The sequence below is a fragment of the Marmota marmota genome, unplaced genomic scaffold (assembly GCF_001458135.2).
Source record: "Marmota marmota marmota unplaced genomic scaffold, marMar, whole genome shotgun sequence".
Classification (NCBI taxonomy): Eukaryota; Metazoa; Chordata; class Mammalia; order Rodentia; family Sciuridae; genus Marmota; species Marmota marmota.
The window spans coordinates 7,979,473-7,998,679 of NW_025999960.1; the positions used below are offsets into that span (position 1 = coordinate 7,979,473).

General features: G+C 33.2%; 1 protein-coding gene across 11 annotated transcripts in view; it reads left to right on the forward strand.

The window, feature by feature from the left end:
• Cntn1 (contactin 1) overlaps positions 1-19,207 on the forward strand; it is a 333,868-nt gene that overhangs the window by 224,317 nt on the left and 90,344 nt on the right. For all 11 annotated transcript variants that reach the window (XM_048802545.1, XM_048802548.1, XM_048802543.1 and 8 more), the window contains 3 exons: positions 1,329-1,456; positions 1,762-1,937; positions 16,529-16,649. In XM_048802545.1, the coding sequence (XP_048658502.1) occupies positions 1,329-1,456; positions 1,762-1,937; positions 16,529-16,649 (425 nt within the window). The remainder of the gene's footprint in view (positions 1-1,328; positions 1,457-1,761; positions 1,938-16,528; positions 16,650-19,207) is intronic.

The window sequence follows — 19,207 nt, forward strand, 5'->3', positions numbered from 1 at the left end:
GTTCTTGCCCAGTATGCACCCAGCCCCTGGGTTCCATTCCTAACACCACAATAAATAAACAAATGTATAGATAAATATATAAATAGAGCCTTTTTCGAATGTCATTAAATACCTGCTTAGTGATAGTATCTCATTACTTAGTGCCTATAACATAGAGGTTTTTTTTTTTTCTTTTCTTTTTAATGAATGAATACATAGCTGAAAGCACTGTGGAAAAAAAATGTCAACATATGGTATACTGATCCTTTGATCCAGTCTTGAATCACCCATTTATCTGGGCGATTCACTATCACATAGTAAATAAATAATAAATAAAATATTCATTACCAAATGAATTTTATATATATATCTTTATTTTTTTTTAAGAGAGAGAGAGAGAGAGAATTTTTTAATATTTATTTTTTTTAGTTCTCAGCGGACACAACATCTTTGTATCTGGTGTTGAGGATTGAACCCGGGCCGCACGCATGCCAGGCGAGCGCGCTACCGCTTGAGCCACATCCCCAGCCCTATATCTTTATTTTAATGTGGTGCTGAGAATCAAACCCAGTGTCTCACCACTCAGTGCTCTACCACTGAGCTACAGCCCCAGCCCTACCAAAGGAATTTTATGATATGTGTTTTATGTGTTGGGAACATGACCAATAAATAAAATAGATACAAATTGGTAATATTAGGATGTTACAATCTAATAAAAGGATTTTTTAAGCTAACGATTTTAAAATAAAATATCTAATAGGAAAAAATATCTGGGAAAAGGAATAGGCTACGGAATTCCAAGACAGCAAAAGTGTTTGTGTGTGTGTGTGTGCGTGAGTATGTGTGTGTGTGTGTGTGTGTGTTGCACATACATATACTCACCACAATTACTACAATCATCCAAAACTTTATTGAAGGTGCCACTAACCAAAAACCTTGAAGATTCCAGGGGTGATTCCTGAGATTATCTGGAACATGAGGAGGCAAAGGACTTTGGTTTTAGCTTTACCTAAGATAGAAAGTCCATGGACAATTTTCAGCTGCAGAGTGACATCACTGAATGGTAGAGTGACATAAAATGACTTAGGTCACTTGTTTCCTCCTCTCTGATATGTGGGAAAGAGACAATGGAAAGGCAAGAGTACCAACAGGAGGTCAGTAAGAGGGCCCAGGGATATTTCAAGAATAGTATAAGTGAAGAAGGCTAGGATGTTTCAATTTGAAAATACCCTATTGTCAAGACTTGTGCAGAATGTAACAGTAAAAAAAAAATAGTGTTGGTAATGTAAGGAGTATATTAATATTTTATTAAATTAATTGTGTAAATCATGTATTTTTAATTTTAATAGAATACTCATTTGGGAAGATGGTAGCTTGGAAATCAATAACATTACAAGAAATGATGGAGGTGTCTATACATGCTTTGCAGAAAATAATAGAGGGAAAGCTAATAGCACCGGGACTCTTGTCATCACAGGTAAGAAATAATTTAATATTTGATTGATATTTTTTAAAGCTGATGGTGCTTAATTTCTACTGTATTAAAAGTTACATAATTCAGGGTTAAGGTTCTAAAATAGTCCATGTATTAAGTTTCAATTTCAAAAGCCTTCTTTGGCGATCCTCTTTGATAAAATTGTTCCTGGAATTTGGATGTGAAAAATTTTATTACTTTACATAGAGAAATCAAAATATATTGATTATTATCCATTTGGTATACTAGATAAAATGGTATCTTATATTTTCTTAAATTGTGTTTTACTCTTTTTTTTAAACTTATAGATCCCACACGAATCATATTGGCCCCAATTAATGCTGATATCACTGTCGGAGAAAATGCCACCATGCAGTGTGCTGCGTCCTTTGACCCTGCCTTGGACCTCACGTTTGTCTGGTCCTTCAATGGCTATGTGATTGACTTTAACAAAGAGAATATCCATTACCAGAGGAATTTTATGGTATGTGTTTTAACTTTCATTTTATTAATATCCCAATGATTCTTGTTTTCTGCATTAAACTTCTATGACTATAATAATATTTTATATGATTTTTCTTGAGAACACAAAACAGGCCAAAAAAAGCTTCTCATAGTTCTTGGGTTAATTGTAGTACTTTGAATCTTCTAAAAGGGCTATCCCTAAGGATTTTGTTAGAGATATTAATTATTAAATATTGATTGATATTTAGGTACATTTTCCCTCTTAATTTTAATGAAATGCTTATAGTGATATTATTAGACCTCAGTATATATATTTATTATGGGTCCTACTGCTTTGACTTCTACTCTAAATGAGATAATAGCATAGAACCTTCACACATACATACCTATTACAGATTTGAAAAAATAGCCCATGTGATTTGAAAAGGAGGATTAAGTGGCTACATTTTAAAAACCAGGAAGTTATGGAAGAGCAACAACTTGCAAAGGAACATCATTGGTCTGTTGATAGGCTTCCTGGGTTGCTGTGTATCTAAAAGGGAACTTGGTCACTTGCTTCTGTCAGACTCTTCTCTGAAAAGGAGGCCCTTTAGAAACCTGAAGATCTATTTGGAACATATGCTTAATTAATAAAACTGTAATTTAGAATCAGCTACTAATGCAGATACAAACTCATAGGGTGTTTAAAATTTAAAAAAATTATATTAAATCTGGATAGATGTGTACACATTATACCATTATGCTTACAAATCATCCTGCTTTTTTTTTTCTTTTCACTCTTCTAGAATTCCCACTTTAAAATACAAAGAGTCTTTTAGTTAAGTTTAGTGAGATTTGCTTTAATTAGAAAGGAACATTTATTTTTACATCATTGGATAGATGCCTATGAACAATTATTGATGCAGTATCAAAGCATATGCATCTGTGTGTTCAGTGTAAATCCAGTTCTTTAATTTACCTGAGCTAGCTATAATTGTAAATCAACAGTAAACATACCAATTTGGTTTCTGAACCAAAACTACACTTTAAAAAAATAACACAATTGTCAAAGAACTATGACTTTTATTTTGATATCATACCATGTGATACTTTTGTCCTAATATATTTGAAAATTTTTAGATGTACTTAATATAAACATTCTCAACATTTGTGAAATTGTTATCAAGGTCTCTAACAATTTAATAATTCTTCAAATTGTGGGTTTTTTTGCAGGCACAGTGGCACATACCTGTTTTAGTGACTGGGGAATGTGGGGCAGGAGGATCACAAGTTCAAGGTCAATATCAGCATCTTAGCAAGGCCCTGTCTCAAAATTTAAAAAATAAAAAGGGGTGGGGATGTGACTCATAAAGCAACCCTGTGTTCAATCCCCAGCACTAAAGAAATAAACAAAAAATCGTGAGTTTTATTTTCCAAGAAAGATAAATGCTACTCATTATTTTACTTACCTTAAGGAATAGAGAAAACTAGAGATCTTGCTTTTAAAAAAGTAGACTTTTGAATTTGCTTACTTCTTTTGTGTTATAAATTTTAAAGTAATCGCTTAGTAGCTTCAGTGAAGGCTATTTAAATAGACTTGGTGACTTAAGTTGCCCTAATTAAGCTGAAATTTCTTATTTAGAACCTATGTTCTTTTAAAATATAGTTACATTGCTGCTTGTTGATATAAATAGTCATGAAGTGCTAGAGAGAAGAGGATAGGGTAGGACAGGTGAGGAGAGGAGAGGAAGAAGAAAAAAAAGGAGGAAGGAAAGAATGAAGGAGGAGTGGGAAAAAAGAGTGCAGTGCACTAAAAAGAGAAAAAAATAAGAAAATAATAGAATACAAACTTAAAATGAATAATAAGTGGGAAACAGACCCTAAGAATATGGAGGTTTGTTAGTTGTCCTTTACTGCAGTTGCTTCTTCTGCTGACCATGGCCACAGAGTTCACTTAGGCTTCTCGGTGAGTCCAGGGCATAGTTCCACGGCAGGACCCATCTCAGAGGCCCCATCTCAGTATTCATCCGCTCAGCTTTGAGTTCTTTATCAGATAATGATGCACCCGGAACAGAACACTAGAGAAGGGGCGAAATAGGCAATGTGATTGAATAAGAATATCCAAGGAACAGTTTTATCACTTTATAGATGTACAGGTGGATTCAATTTTCTAAATTAAGAAAAAAAATCTCAGATAAGAACATACATTGTTAAACTTAATTCTGTCTTTTGAACCTACAAAAGATAAGTTTTCTTTGGTCCTTTCCTTCTTTTTTAAAGCCAACATCAAAGTCAGACTTCACAGCTCAATGAAATTTAAGTAAAAGCATCAGAAATGTTTGACTTACCTTTTGAAAGAGGGTCGTAATGCCTAGTGATTGTTTCTGAGCTTATTAATACTCGGGAGCTGCTCTTCCTGCCTAAAGCTTAGAGGGCAAAACTTAACAGGAAAACAGGAGTTAGGGACAGCAAGAATAAAGAAAGAAACGTGGTTGATGCCACTTGCCTATCGTTTAAAATTGCCATAGACAAAATGCCATGAGTTTCTTAAATAATAATTTGTTTTTCAGTTAATTCTGGCAAGATTTTATTACTTAAATAGCATTTTTTGTTTAAAAATATATGCTGAGCCCCTACCACAAGCAGGCATAGTAAAGGCCCTAGCATGAATAAAACACTGGATTAAACAAAGATACAAATTCAAAATAAATTAAAGATACTCTGAGTTTAAAATTTGAATGGAAATGTTTGGAAACTTTCAATATTATCAAAACTGATGCCATTATCTTTGTTTTAATAATTCTAATTGTTGACAATTAATATTGGAAATTATAACTAACAAAGAAAATGAAGAGATCCAATTTTTAATTTTTTTCATGAGCTTGTTTTCAGTTTCCAATTTGAAAAATAAGCTATTCAAAAACTAAATATCCTGATTTTAGCTTGCTATTCTTAATTTTGACCACTAAACGGCAGTCTTGTATAAGGATTCAAATTTTATAGCCTGGACTAATTTGTAACTTGAAACATTAGTTTATGAAATTAAATTAGTGCATTTTCCTATATTTGTGAATATGTTGAGGGATCATGGGTGATTTTTTAAATTATTATATTTTTATTAAAATTAATATTCATTTGTTCCAAATTATTACAATAATTTTGTCAACTGTGAAAGAAAAAGGCAGAAATTGTTTAGTACTACATAAAAATTAACATGTAAACTTTTACCTACATATGCAGTAACTTAAACACAAATAAGTTAGTACTGTTTTCATTCTGAAAAAAAACAGAAAAGAAAAGCAGATTGATCAGATCATTTGATATTGACTAATTGGATAAAGTAGATTTGATTCAATTAAATGATTTATACATAACATTTCCCTGCATCAGATCAATTTTACTGTCCATGTATTACATACTCAATGCTTCTGGGTTGGTTGACTATACAGATGCTATGTCTGTAAAGTTTCCACAGTGGAGGAAAGGGTTGAAAGTCTATTTGGAGAGAGTTTTACAACAGAATGGAAGGAGCAGTATCTCTAAGTAGGTAAAGAAAAGAGAGCTGGGCAGAAGGAAGAATGGACTGTAATCCAGTTGTTTTAGTCAGTTTTATCACTGGTATGATGGAAGGACTTGACCGGAATGATTTTAAAGGAGGGATAATTTATTTGGGGGCTTGTGGTTTCAGAGGTCTCAATCCATAGAGAGCAAGCTCCATTCCTTAGGGCTCAAGGTGAGGCAGGAAATCATGGTGGAAGAGTGTGGCAGAGGGAAGTGGCCCACATGGTGATCAAGGAAGCAGAGAGAGAGATATTTCCACTTGCCAGATACAAATATATACCCCAAGTCCAGGACCTCAATGAACCACTTCCTCTAGCATGGGTGATTTTAAAAATTTCTTCATTAAAGTTTTCCAATTAGAGTTATTTGAATGTCAGGAAAAAGTAACCACATTTTTAAATCTGTGGAGTTTTTTTTTAATGAATTTACGGTAAACCCATAAACAGAAAGAAAAATATTATTAACATTGCATTTAATAAACCTACTTTATATAGACCTCTTCTGCATGAGATTATTTTTCATAATAAAAATTTTAATTTTAAGTCTGTGATTTATTAAAAAAAATTAAGAAGTTAAATGTCAAAGGTTTACTTTTCATGTCATTTATCTGTCATTTATTTAAGAAAAATTCACTGAATATTATATTACTACATGATCATGACCGGTAAATGTTTCATTTTAACTTGAACTTGTATGTACAGGGATCCTAAAAATATAGGCATAAATTTAATAAGTTAGAAGCTCCCATATTTATTGTCATCAAACATAATTAAGCTTTTAAAGTGATTTGCATTATATTATTCTGTTAGAATTATGTGACAAGTATATACTTTTCTAGTCCAATTATGACTCTTATCCAATTCAATACATACTTCCCTTGGAGTAAATACAAAGGGTAATCATTTTAGTTATTAATTTAATTTATAACTCCTCCTTCTCTAGAATGGACTTGAAACCATCTATTATAAAATATACATTTGCAATGTATCATTTTATTTCTTTCTCATGGTAGTACCTGAGTGATAGAATTTATTTTTTCAAAGCCTGCCTAATTTTTGACATCTACTATGAGTCCTTTTCTTTCAACTGTTCAGTGATATTCTCCTTGTCAGTCCCAATCTTAGTTAAACATGAGTTTCTTAAATTTTCCAATTCAAGTGATTGCCCCTGTATTTTTCTCAGACTCTCTTATTACAGATGTTAAAATCATAATCTAGGAGGTTACAGCAATCCTATTATGAATTCATAAATATCATATGAATTGTTCAGTGGTTCTGCCACAACCTGACCTGGGCTCTAGGCTCCATCTCTTCACTTTTTATTGTGTGACCTTGAGCTAGTGATGCAACCTCCCAAAGCCTCAGATTTCATCTCTTAAAATGCTGGTAATCATTTCCTTACTTTATTCAGATTACTCCATTGGATTTCAAAACCAGTTACCTCATAGTATTTTTGTGAAGATAAATGAGAGAGTGCCTATAAAGTGCTTGGCAAAGAATCTACTATAATGATTATTATTAATACTTTTTATAACAAAGCAACGATTCCCTATTGAAAATTCCAGAAACTTTTGCCAGATATGCCAGATAGTTGGTTGTTGTTGTTTTTTTTTTTTTTTTTTGTAACTGATCTCGTTTTCACAGTTTACTTCTGGCTTCTGGTTCTGCTGACTTTGCAGGATACCTAATTTGAGACAAAAACATCCTAGGTATTTCATTGTTGAGGGTAAAGAAGAGGTCATAATAGTCAACATTATTCAATGCTTATTTGGCCAGCATTGGATTAAATGTATTTCTTATAGTTCTCAGTTGATCTCAGCAATCTTAAATGGAGTATATATTATTATAAATTTCTCAATTTTTGAGGTGGGGAAACTGAGGATTAAAAAGGCTGATTATCTAGCTGTAGAAATCATAACTCACTCATGACTGAGAGAGGGTTTGAAACCATATAGTCTGACTGCTTGACCATGTGATCTTAATCAATTGTAGTTTTAACCCATAGATTAATATTCATGTCTACACATATTTAAATAATTCTCTAATTGTTTAAAACACTACAAAGGCAGTACTGTTCAACCCATTATTTTCTTCTTTAATCTTGTTTATGAACCATTTATGCTCAGTTTATCCAAATTGTTTCCTTGTTCCTACACTGTCAACACCTTTTGCAATATACTGTAAATCCAGCCTATCCTGCTTCATATGGTCTGTGACATTTTTGGCAATTCTTAACAATCTCCTTTGATAGGTCTACTCACATGCCTGTAGGTGTTCATTCTTCTGATGGTACAGGCAACACCATTGAAGAAAAAAGACATTGTTGTTCTAACCCAAAGTCTGTTCTCTTTATTAAAGAAACTATTAATGATACTATAGATGGCACAAAAAATTTAAATTTGAGAAATTTATTCTTCATACTGCGGGGTTAGCTCTCTATTCACTGTTGGATATAAAGCTGAGGACTGTCCAAGGTTATGGGGCAACCGATTGGAAGAGATAAGGAGGGTTTGACAATCATCTGGAGAGAGGCAAGAATCAAGTTACAACTGAAGAAACAGTGTAGAAGACTAGGCAGGTGCAGTAAGATAAATATAAGCTCTAAATCCATAGATATAGAGGAAGGATAATTTTGCTACCTAAGGAAACTTTTCCCATATGTGGAGATACTTGTGTTTATCACATTGCACAGGCATGGGGTGGCTGTGTGTTATGGGTATCTGTTTAGTACAGGTCCTACTCAATATCTTATGATGTGAAAGACAGACCCCTACAACAGAGAATCATGTAGTTTAAACTGTTAATAGTCCCAAGATTGGGAAATACTCTTAAGAAAGATTTAAACAAGGAATCATATTATTTTGAGCAGATGAAAGTGTTGAGGACATGAATTAAAGGAAGCTGGATAAAAAAAGGCATTTCAAAGTTAGTATAAGTAGTGAACTTAAGACTTAAATTTTGATGAACAGTAAAAAAGAAGAAGAATTATGTAAAAAGTATGCAGACGCCTGGTGTAGTACTGGGACCCCAGTGAAACTCACAAGAGCATTCTTCTCAGGACCACGCACTCTCTGCTCTTTCTATTAGTAATTAGTTGGAAAGGAGTTAGACTTTTCTGTACTATCTCTGCTGTAAACCTTTAATTAGGTAGGCTTTAATCCTTTAATTAGGTATTAGGTAATTAAACTAATTTTTAAAATTAAATTACTTATTTATTCTAATTTGTTATACATGATGGCAGAATGCTATTCATTTCATATTATATATACAGAGCACAACATTTAAATTACTGATTGTACACAACATATTTCCACACCATTTGTGTCTTCATACATGTACTTAGGGTAATGATGTCTAACTCATTCTATTTGCCATTTCCTAATATGAACACATGGGATATTATCTACATTCAAGAGCAGTGTCTCTAGTTTAGTTGGGCAGGCTTCTTAAAGATCATCACACTTCCAGTACAGAGACCATACAGCTGAAATCGCTGCCCCACAAAGGTCTTAATGAGCACAGGTTGATGACACAGCTAATTGAAGAGCATTAATCACATAGAGCAAGTCTTTGTTCCATAGAGATGTATGATTGGCTTCAAGGGATCTAAAATTCATCCCAAGTTAAGAATATATATTATACTTAACTGTACCTACTGTAATTATTCTGGCCTTTTATGCTTGCAGTGTAAAGTCAATAAGAAGATGGAGAAATGAACATGTAAACACTTTGTTGTCTTAGGAGTTTTAGAATTTTGCATTGTAGACTTTGATAGTTTATTTCTATCACACTGGGAATATACGATTTTGTTATTAGTTTTCATATTCATAAAAAGCCATCAAACTTTTTCAGTTTATTTTAAAGAATGGGACATTATCTAAGTAACAGGATTTTTGCTCTGGTTTTGCCATTGATATATTGTATGAGCTTGGGCCAAAGTGTCACTCTGAGCCTCAGGCTCTGCATCTGTCACATGAAGGGGTTGGGCCACATCAGAAGTTTCAAAAAACAATAGAAACAAAAATGTTTTGGCAGAAAATACCTTTCATAAAGAAATTTTAATTTAGTTACATATATAAAGTGAGGTGCTCTAACTGAAGATGAAAATGTGTGTGTGTGTGTGTATTTGTCTGTCTGTCTACTGCATAATCAGGAGCCTTACCCTATAGTGCCTCTCATTTCTTCCTATTTCAAAACCCCCATCCTGATTCTTTCCTTCTACCAAGTGACCATGAAAATTCTCAGAACTCTGAGGCTAATGAGAACCAATTTAAACCAATTTGAAAAATATATGAATTAAATGATATCCAATTTTATTTTCAACTCTTCCAAATCCAAAGAATTGATGTTTTGTCCATCATTCAAAATGTTTGGCAGAGACCTCAAACAAAATTTCCTCCTTTCTGAGTTTTCATTTAAATGGGTCATTCGATCAAAACTGAACTCTTTCATCATTATTCTCACAGTTTGTTTTATATCCAAATCACCAAAAGTCAACATTTCCCCAGATCCTGTAGATTCTAAGTGACCTTTCAGTAGTTATCCTGACATCTTCTCTTACTTATTGTAGTTTTTATATGCCCGGTGACATTCCTTCATATTAATAAGATTTGTATATATTTAAACAATGTTTAGATTCAGGTAATATTAATATTGATATATTCCCTAAAATAACACTAACTCTAATATTAAATAATGCTAAAGAGGGGCTGGGGTTGTGGCTCAGTGGTAGAGCGCTCACCTAGCATGTGTGAAGCCCTGGGTTTAGTCCTCAGCAGCACATAAAAATAAATAAAATAAAGGTATTAAAATAATGCTAAAGAATAATGTTAATTATGTGTGAAAATGCTTTTGTGATTATTAAAAAAATTGTTATTTGAGATTCCATACTACTATCATAACAAGTTTCTAATGAGCTGAGGAGTATTGATCTGTCAGTCATTTATTTTTCAAGGTTTCAGCAGTAGCGAGATAGATAATAGATAGAAGTAAAAATGGAACTTGCTACCTACTCAATTAGATAAAACAAATATGGCAAAATCTTTACAATAGTTGAATCTAGTCTGGTGGTTTATGGATAGTGATTGCACAAATTCTTTCTACTTTCTGATGTTTGAAAATTTAAGCAGGAAAGCAATTTAATAAATGATATAGTAACATATCATTTATGAGAATTACTGCTTCTACTTACCAAACTGTGAACCTCCATGCAGTTACCTGATCGCTAAAGCACTGCCTTGGGAACTGCTTAATCCAGAGAAACCAGAGTGATCTATTGCCTATGGAGTCTTCCACAAGCAGCTTAACTTAAAAACTCAAATGCCTTATTTCTAAAATGGGAATATTAATAGTAAATCCCTGGGTATTATGAAAATGAATGAGAAAAATATATGTGAAGTAGCTGGCAGCTTGCCAGACACTTAAAAGTCATTCAATAGATTAATTCAGATCATGGCAAGGGCTCAGGAGCAGTGACAGCAGTGGAGGTAGCAAGAGCAGAAGTGGTAGTGGAGGTTGTAAGTAGTATTATTAATAGCAGCAGTAGTGCAGGCAGTAGGAGGGATTGTAGTCATGGTAGCATCGTGTTTTTATATGCAAAATACAATGAGAAGTAGTACCTATTCCACAGCATTATTGTTACAAGTAAATGTATTTGTACATGCAGAGACTTTACAATAGCCCCTGACACCTAGACAACCCTTACTAAATATTGCTGTTAGCAAAGTTTGCAGTTGTGATGCTACCTTTAGTAACTGCATAAGACACATCTTCTGTAGTTATTATTTCTTCACTCTAACAAGTAAAAACTAAAAAAGAAGATAATTGTTATTGTTTAATGAGTAGAGCATCCATCACATATATTTAATAATTTCTGTTTACATTTATATGATATACCTTTAAAAGATATTTTTTCTTTAAGCCTTATATAACTGTCCCTTAACTCTGAAATTCAATGAATAAAGCAGAGGATTTTTTTAAATAGATCGCCATAATGAGACCTAAGTTTTATCTAGACTTTGTATGTACCATATAGCGTATTTCTTTGTTCATTACAATTAAATTTAATATGAATTAGTAATCAGATGCATTTATATTGCAGTAATTATTCTGCAGTTATTATACAAGGGAGGGAGGAGTGAAGAATGGGTCTTTGTACGTTGGGAGTCTTTTGACTTAAACTTGGGAAACTTCTGAGTGGTCAACCACATACACACTTTGGAATATCCCTGAGCTTTGCTATCACAATTTCCAGTATGTGATTCAACTCTCCTCGTATGAAGGGAAGAATTTTGTAATTCAGCCAAGCTGTGGCTTTTAGTGAAAATATAGAGAGCATTCGTATCTAATTTGTGGCTAGAATGTGCTGAGGCCCATGATCTTTACTTGCTTTGTAAGCGTTCTGTCAACCACTGAGAACCTCAGCTTCTCTTGAGGTATGGAAAGTGCTAGCAGCATTTATAAAATTGTCAGGAAAGCTCTTCTATGTACAAAGCTATACTGGAAATAATATAGTATGTTTTCCCTTTGCTTCCTTCTGAAGAAATGTAGCACTACATTTTCACCAGATAAGTAACAAATAAGAATAAATTTTGAAGTTACTTATTATTGCTTTATACAAGTAAACTATCATTATGTTCCTAAAACCAAATGCTGAAAACAGAGCTGATTTTAAAATCAGTTTAGTATTAAACTTCTAGAATAGTTTAATTGAAAGTTGTAAAAGTGTTTATTGTAAAGATTTAGTAAGTTTAGATTTGATGAAATATTTGAGGACATAAGTAGTTTGTTTTTATTACATGTGCCCATGTAAAAAGAAGGACCACTCCGTTCCTATCAGAATAAAATAAATGGATACATAAACAGTATTATGTTTTACACTGAAAACTTAGGAACAGAAAGATAACTATTTCATTAAGAAATAAAGAATATCAGATATATAACTATTTTTAAAGAAGCAATGTTAATGCTCTTGTTTATTTTTATATTAGTTTTTTAGTTTTGTTATTATAACATTGTATGAGAAAATATTTTTAATTGAATAGGTTAGTTTATAATGAGATAATGGAAGTTTAATAACAGGATAATCTTTGTTGTTGCTGCTGGGGATGGAACTCAGTCTTGCATATGCTAAATGACAGGCTCTACCACTGAGCTAAGTCTCCAGCTCACAGGATTGATTATCTTTTATCTAGAAATCTGAAGCAATCAAGGTACTGAGTTTACTTAAGGAAAGAATATAATAGAGTAAATTTTTTATGTGAACATTATTATTTTTTCAATATGATAGCATTCTTAGTATTCTTGTGCCATAATAGTTTAAAAACATTTTACTTAACACATTTCTATTAATAAATATTTAATAGCCAGTGCATTCTTTTAAGGATGTCAAAAAATATAAAAGCAGCCTCATAAATTTATACTGTCCATTTTTTTTGCTATAATTATATTATTTTGATTTTTTCCTCACTAGAAAATTACTTAGATAATGTGCCAATTGGCTTTTATTATAGTTTAAGAAAAACCTCTATAATCACCTTCCTCATATACAGAACCTTACATTCTGCTTACCTCTAATATTTTTTAAATATAAGTAATAAAATAATATTGAATCTCCTCTCGTAAATGAACTCTATTTAGTATGGTATGAGGAGTTAGGTCAAATACAAAATTGGGCACAGTCTCCAAGACCACCCTCACTCCTGACTTCAACTGCAAAGTTCAAGAGGTTGCCAAAACCACCCTCGGGTTCAATCCTTCAGTAGAAGGGATGTGTAGAACTCAATGAAGTGGTTATACTTGTGGTTACAGTTTCTTAAAGAAGGAGGATTCTGGTTAAATTCAACCAGGGGAACATAGGGCAGTCCTGGAGAAACACCAAACACAGTATCCATAACCTTCTCCCTGTGAAATCAAAGTGCATTACTTACCATCTTTGATGTGTGGTAGTATGCACAACGTATTGTTAACCAAGAAAGTTACTTGAGCCTCAATATCCAGAGTTTTTATTAGGGATTCATTATGTAGGCACGATTGGTGGGTTGCCCACATGGTTAATCTCAATCTCTAGGTTCACTGATACCATGCTATCAAAGACCACTATTCTATGTCACAATGTTCGTCTTTCTGGCACAATCATCCATCCCCCTCTAAGACTCTACAACCGTTGCTGTCTCCCACCTTCAATCTCACTGTTAGACTATGCAATTCCTACTCTATGACCAGTTTTTACTCTGAGATTATACAAGTGTGGCTAACCTCCAACTTAAATCATATTGTTAGATCATCCAGTATAACCCAAGACCACCAGGGAAAGAACGATGTTAGAAGTCTCCTTTCAGAAGCTGACACAAGGGCCAGAAATCTCTTTGGGCAATGTCAAATTCTTACTACACAATTGGATTAAAAAAGACCTTACATTTCATTTTTCTAAAAAAGTATTAACAATATTCTTTTTTCCTATAAATATGCTCCTTTTTTCCTAAACTTTTATATTCTCTCATGAAATTAGTATATAAATAATGAGAAAAATAGGGGCTGGAGTTGTGGCTCAGTGGTAGAGTGCTCACCTATCACATGCTCACCTAGCACTGGGTTTGATTCTCAGCACCATATAAAATAAAGAAATAAAATAAAGGTATTGTGTCCAACTACAAATTAAAAAAATATTTTTAAAAATGAGAAAAATATCTCATGAAGAATTGATCTTAAGGAGATGGATGTAGCTACCTTATAGCATAATTATCTGAACTGAAAAATGCATGTGAAATTAGTAAAATAAAATTAATTAAGTTAAAATTGATAAAAATATTTATGTCATTTTTTTAGATAATAAGTATTTATTAATTCATTTATTTAATACTTGTTGATTTCATCTCGTGTGGCAGATATGACGTTAAGTATATTATATGTAATAATAAATAAGATCTAGTCCTCCTTCAAAGAATTACAGTTTAGTAGAAAAAATGAACTGCTGCACAATTATACTAGAAAGGAATAGTGACAAGGAAAATGTGCAAGGCCAACACCTGACTGAAGCTTTGAATTCTGGAGAAGGAAGGGGCATCTCAAATGTGGGCTGAGGTTAGCCATGTGATGGGGCAGGTGAGGCTCTTCAGTTGTAACAGGAGTGTGTACTTCAACCTAACACCAAGAACATCCTCTTTAATGTGTTTAGGAAATACTGTCATTGTCATGAGCTTACATGTTACGTATCTACTAATGTAATTCTGATTGAAGCTAAAAAGATGTGAATATATATTATCTTAAAAGAAAATGACCAAATACTTAATAAGTTTGACTACTTCATTCAAGCATGTGCATTTAGTAGAATTATGTTCCTGGCACAGTGCCAGTCCTGGGACTGCAGCACATACAGCCTAGGGGTCTACAACATAAGGACTTACAACACGGATCTTACTGACAGAAAACTAACAATCTGCCAGAGAGATTGATGAATAATTGCATAAATATTTAATCGCAATTGAGATATGTAGTATGACATAAGGTACACAGTGCTATGATAAAACAAGGCAAGGAAACTGTTTCCTCCAGAGAAAATTGGAAGGTTGCTTGAGGAGTAGTTTGCATTATTTAGGTGAAGGTGGTGATGGGGTAGAGTATAAGGGTATCATGTTTCTAGGAGCTGTAATACCATGGGGAGTTAGAGATAAGACCCAACAACTTGCCCTTGTGATCCTAAGAAGGGAACACTCTTCCTGGAGAGCAGCTTGTAAGTGAGGTGGTAGCCCCTGAGAAGGAAGCAGGTTGTCTGTTAGAGTGGTTTACGACTTGTATTCCAGGAAGAGGAAGTTTTAAATGTTTAAATTTCTTCACTTTTATACAGACTGGTGACTTGAGTATGGTTGCATTTTTTAAAAGGTCATTCTGGGTATCAGGTGAAGAAAAGAGTGAAGTCAGGCAAGGGTGCTGATGAGACCAAATAGGATCCAATAAGTCTGGGGAGAGAGTTTGGTAGTTTGGTCAAAGGCAGAAGCAGTAGTAATGGAAAACAATGGATAATTTCAAGAATCCATGATGAAATCTTGAGGAAGTTGGAGAAGAGGTGGGCTTAAGAATGTCTTTGAAGTTTTCAGAAAGTTACAGGTGACTAGAAAAGCTGAGTATTTTGATAAGGAAGATAAGATGCCTTTGGAAGGTTAGGTAAAGTGAGGAAAAGGGATGAGGTCCAGATTAGAATTGATTGAAGAGCAAAAGGTGAAGAAATGGAAAAACCAAAAACAGAAAATAAAGTTTTGAAACCTTAGTTAAATTATTTGACCACTCTTTTAGTCTCCCTCTTACTTTTAATAAAGTAGACATAATTAGACTTTGTTCAGAGGGTCGTGATCAAAGTGAATGAAATGACAATAATTCGTATGCATTCATAGCCTAGGCCTTTTACAGACTAGATAACATCCAATAAATGCTAGCTATTTTTAGATATTACATTGAAATAATGCCTTATCCTAACAAGTAAGCTTCCCGCAAGCCTCCTTCAAAAAATACTCATTGAACACTCTTCAGAGCATTGTGAATAGAGTATTGAAGAATAACAACAACAAAAATCCTCATTCAGCTTTCATTTTGGTGACAAAGCATTTTAGTAGAACTGTTCATTTTAACAGTTTCTACCAACTTTTAGTATCTTTGTGAAATAAACTATGGCACATCTTGAAACCAGACTACTGAATCAGCTTTGTAAAACAAAATCAGCAAATCTCAGCCACATAGCATTTATTTATCCATGTTGACACTTAACACTACGGTTATGAGACCTTTAAATGGTATCAATAAAATAGTTTTATCTCCTGGTTTTCTCCTAGTATAGCTCTCCAGTATTAGAAATAATAGAATGATAAGTATATTAAATCTGAAAAGGACCTTAAGTAGTTAATTCACTTTATTTTTTTTCTCAGAGAAGCCAAAGCTTCACGTGTAAATTGAGTTAGATGTCTTTTAATGGTGTTCATTTTGTCAGGGGAGAAAAAAAATACCTTTTGATTTTAAATGCCATATAATTTGTGGGGGGAAAAAATGTACTGATTGGAATGATTGCTGTTTGTGCCAACAGCTGGATGCCAATGGTGAGCTGCTCATTCGAAATGCCCAGCTGAAACATGCCGGAAGATACACATGTACTGCTCAAACAATTGTGGACAATTCTTCAGCTTCAGCTGACCTTGTTGTGCGAGGTAAGACTTTCACAATTTTAAAATTACATAATCAAAGGTTTGTGTCCATAAGTATAATCTTCTGGTAACTATTAGGGTCTCAATTCAAATTCTTATGTAGGGTCTCAATTCCATGCCTCAAAATGCATCTTAGCTTCTTACCCATGTCTGAGAATGATTTATGCCAGACAAGAAGTAAACAAGACTGATTTGTTGTTGTTTAACTAACTTTATGTCCTCTAGAAAGTTATCCCACAGACCTACTAAATGTTTGTGTTTTTAAACGTAGTACTCAACTCACTTTATTTCTAATTTTTTTTTTTTAGTGTGTTGGGTGTAGTGCGGTTTCCTTTTTTATTTTTTTATGGAAAAATATACTAATGCTGTTTACTATAATGTTGAGTATTTCATATTTATCACCAACCATCATTGTAGAATAAAAACCTAATTTATTCATGTATCATGCTTCTATTTGTAGCTCATTTTCAAACTACTGCTTTTGTTCTTACAAATAATATAATTGAGAATGTGATGGGATATGTGTTTATTAAAGATCCAGCCCCTTTGCTTCTTGCCTCTATGTGGGGATGAGGCTGCCTTGGAACATGACACACTCTGTTGAAATTCATTAAGTGGCTCTTTGCTGGTTGCCTGTGGAATGAAGATCATTTCATTTTGCTTAGTACCCAAGACAATCTGTGTGTTGACTTCAGACTTCTTACTTTATAATGTCTTATCATCATTCCCTATAATCAATTCTAAATGTCCCACTAATTCACAATACCCTTGTGTTTCTACATCTGTTCCTTGATTCACAGTTCTTTAATGTATTTCTCACATCATCTGTTGGCCAATTCATATCCATACTTTCCAGGTGTTGCTCACATATTATTAAATTTGGGAATCCTTTTTTGATGTCCAACTATAACCTCTTATCTTCTAAACTTTCACAACATTTACTACTTACTCCAGTGTGTTTAAAGCTAACTGTGCATGAGTTATCTCCTAAACTAAATTGCAAAATTTATGTGTACATTTAAATTAATGTTTAATTAATTGCACATTCTTTTACATAGTTTTATGACTCTTTCCCTCTGTGTCAATGTCATAATAAAACTTCATTTTTTTCACATTTTACCAACTGGAAATATTTAACAACCATTATTTAAATCTACATTTTATTGTAATTTTTGGATAAATAATTGGTTAATAAAATAATATCTCTAATACTTTACTGCCCCTCCCAGACTTAGATTAATAGACTTTCATTCAATCTTATACATTTTCTGAATTCCCTCTAGAACAGTGTTAATGTGGAGTCCCTAGGCAACATAGTGAAAATGCAGAAAAACTTTTATTTCAGTTAAATGTGTTCTCTAGTACAAGATTAAGGAACCTAATGGGAATTTCTCTTTCAATTTGTTCCACAGAACACTTATTGAAAATTAATAAACAAAAACCTAAGGCTACAAAATTCTAAATTAGAGAAAGTTCATTTAGGTTCAATGTTTCTATTCGGAGTATTTTGCTGTCTGGTACATCAATTGTTTTCAAGAGTCATTAGGGAAAGGAATGAATTCACGGTTCCTTCTTTTCAGAGCACAAGCTATTAAACCATTTCTAGCATAGCCTAAGTGTAGATTTAATTAAAATTCCTTGTACATGAGAAGAATAAGAATTAATGTTACAGTAGGGATCAATCACAATGCATGGACATGGATATTTTCATTCGATTACATTGTAGTGAGCTCATTGTAATAATTCTACAGAATACTCTCTAGTATTCTAAGGGAAGAGGATGTTTTACAGATATAATATAAGAGTAGTACTGATATTATTCATACACATAGGTAATTAATAATCACCTTGCCATGTATTTTTATATAGCTAAAGCAAATAAAAAGGAACTATACCAGGTATTATGTGGAAATACATTTTTTTCTAAAGTCTTTTTAGTTCCAGGAAAAAACACCTTAAGGCAAAAGAACCTGGCAAGTGTACTCAGGAAAAATATATAACATTTTAAGACCCTGAACAATAGCAGGATGCTAATAAAACTATACACATAAATGAAAGGTATTGCTTAGCCCTGTTCAAGTCTACACAGTCATAATCTCTCCGCAAGCTTTATTTCAAATAATAAGAAAGGTATTTATTTATATCAAAAGAAATTCACAATTAAAGTAGATAAATATATTTCTGCAGAGTTTGTGTCAAAAACATATTGCAGATCTTTTAAAATGTTTTATTGATTTAAGTCAGAGGATATACAATTGCAAAGTTTTTAAATATTTCTTATAGTAATAATGGGTAATATGTGAAGCATATTTTGGGAGGAACACCAGGGATTGAAATCAGGGGCACTGGACCACTGAGCCACATCTCCAGCCATATTTTATATTTTACTTAGAGACAGGGGCTCACTGAGTTGCTTAGTGCCTTGCCATTGCTTAGGCTGGCTTTGAACTGGCGATCCTCCTGTTTCAGCCTCTGAAGCTGCTGGGATTACAGGTGTGAGGCACCGTGCCTGGTTTATATGAAGCATATTTTGCCTTAAGTGATATTACTATTGTTGGCCC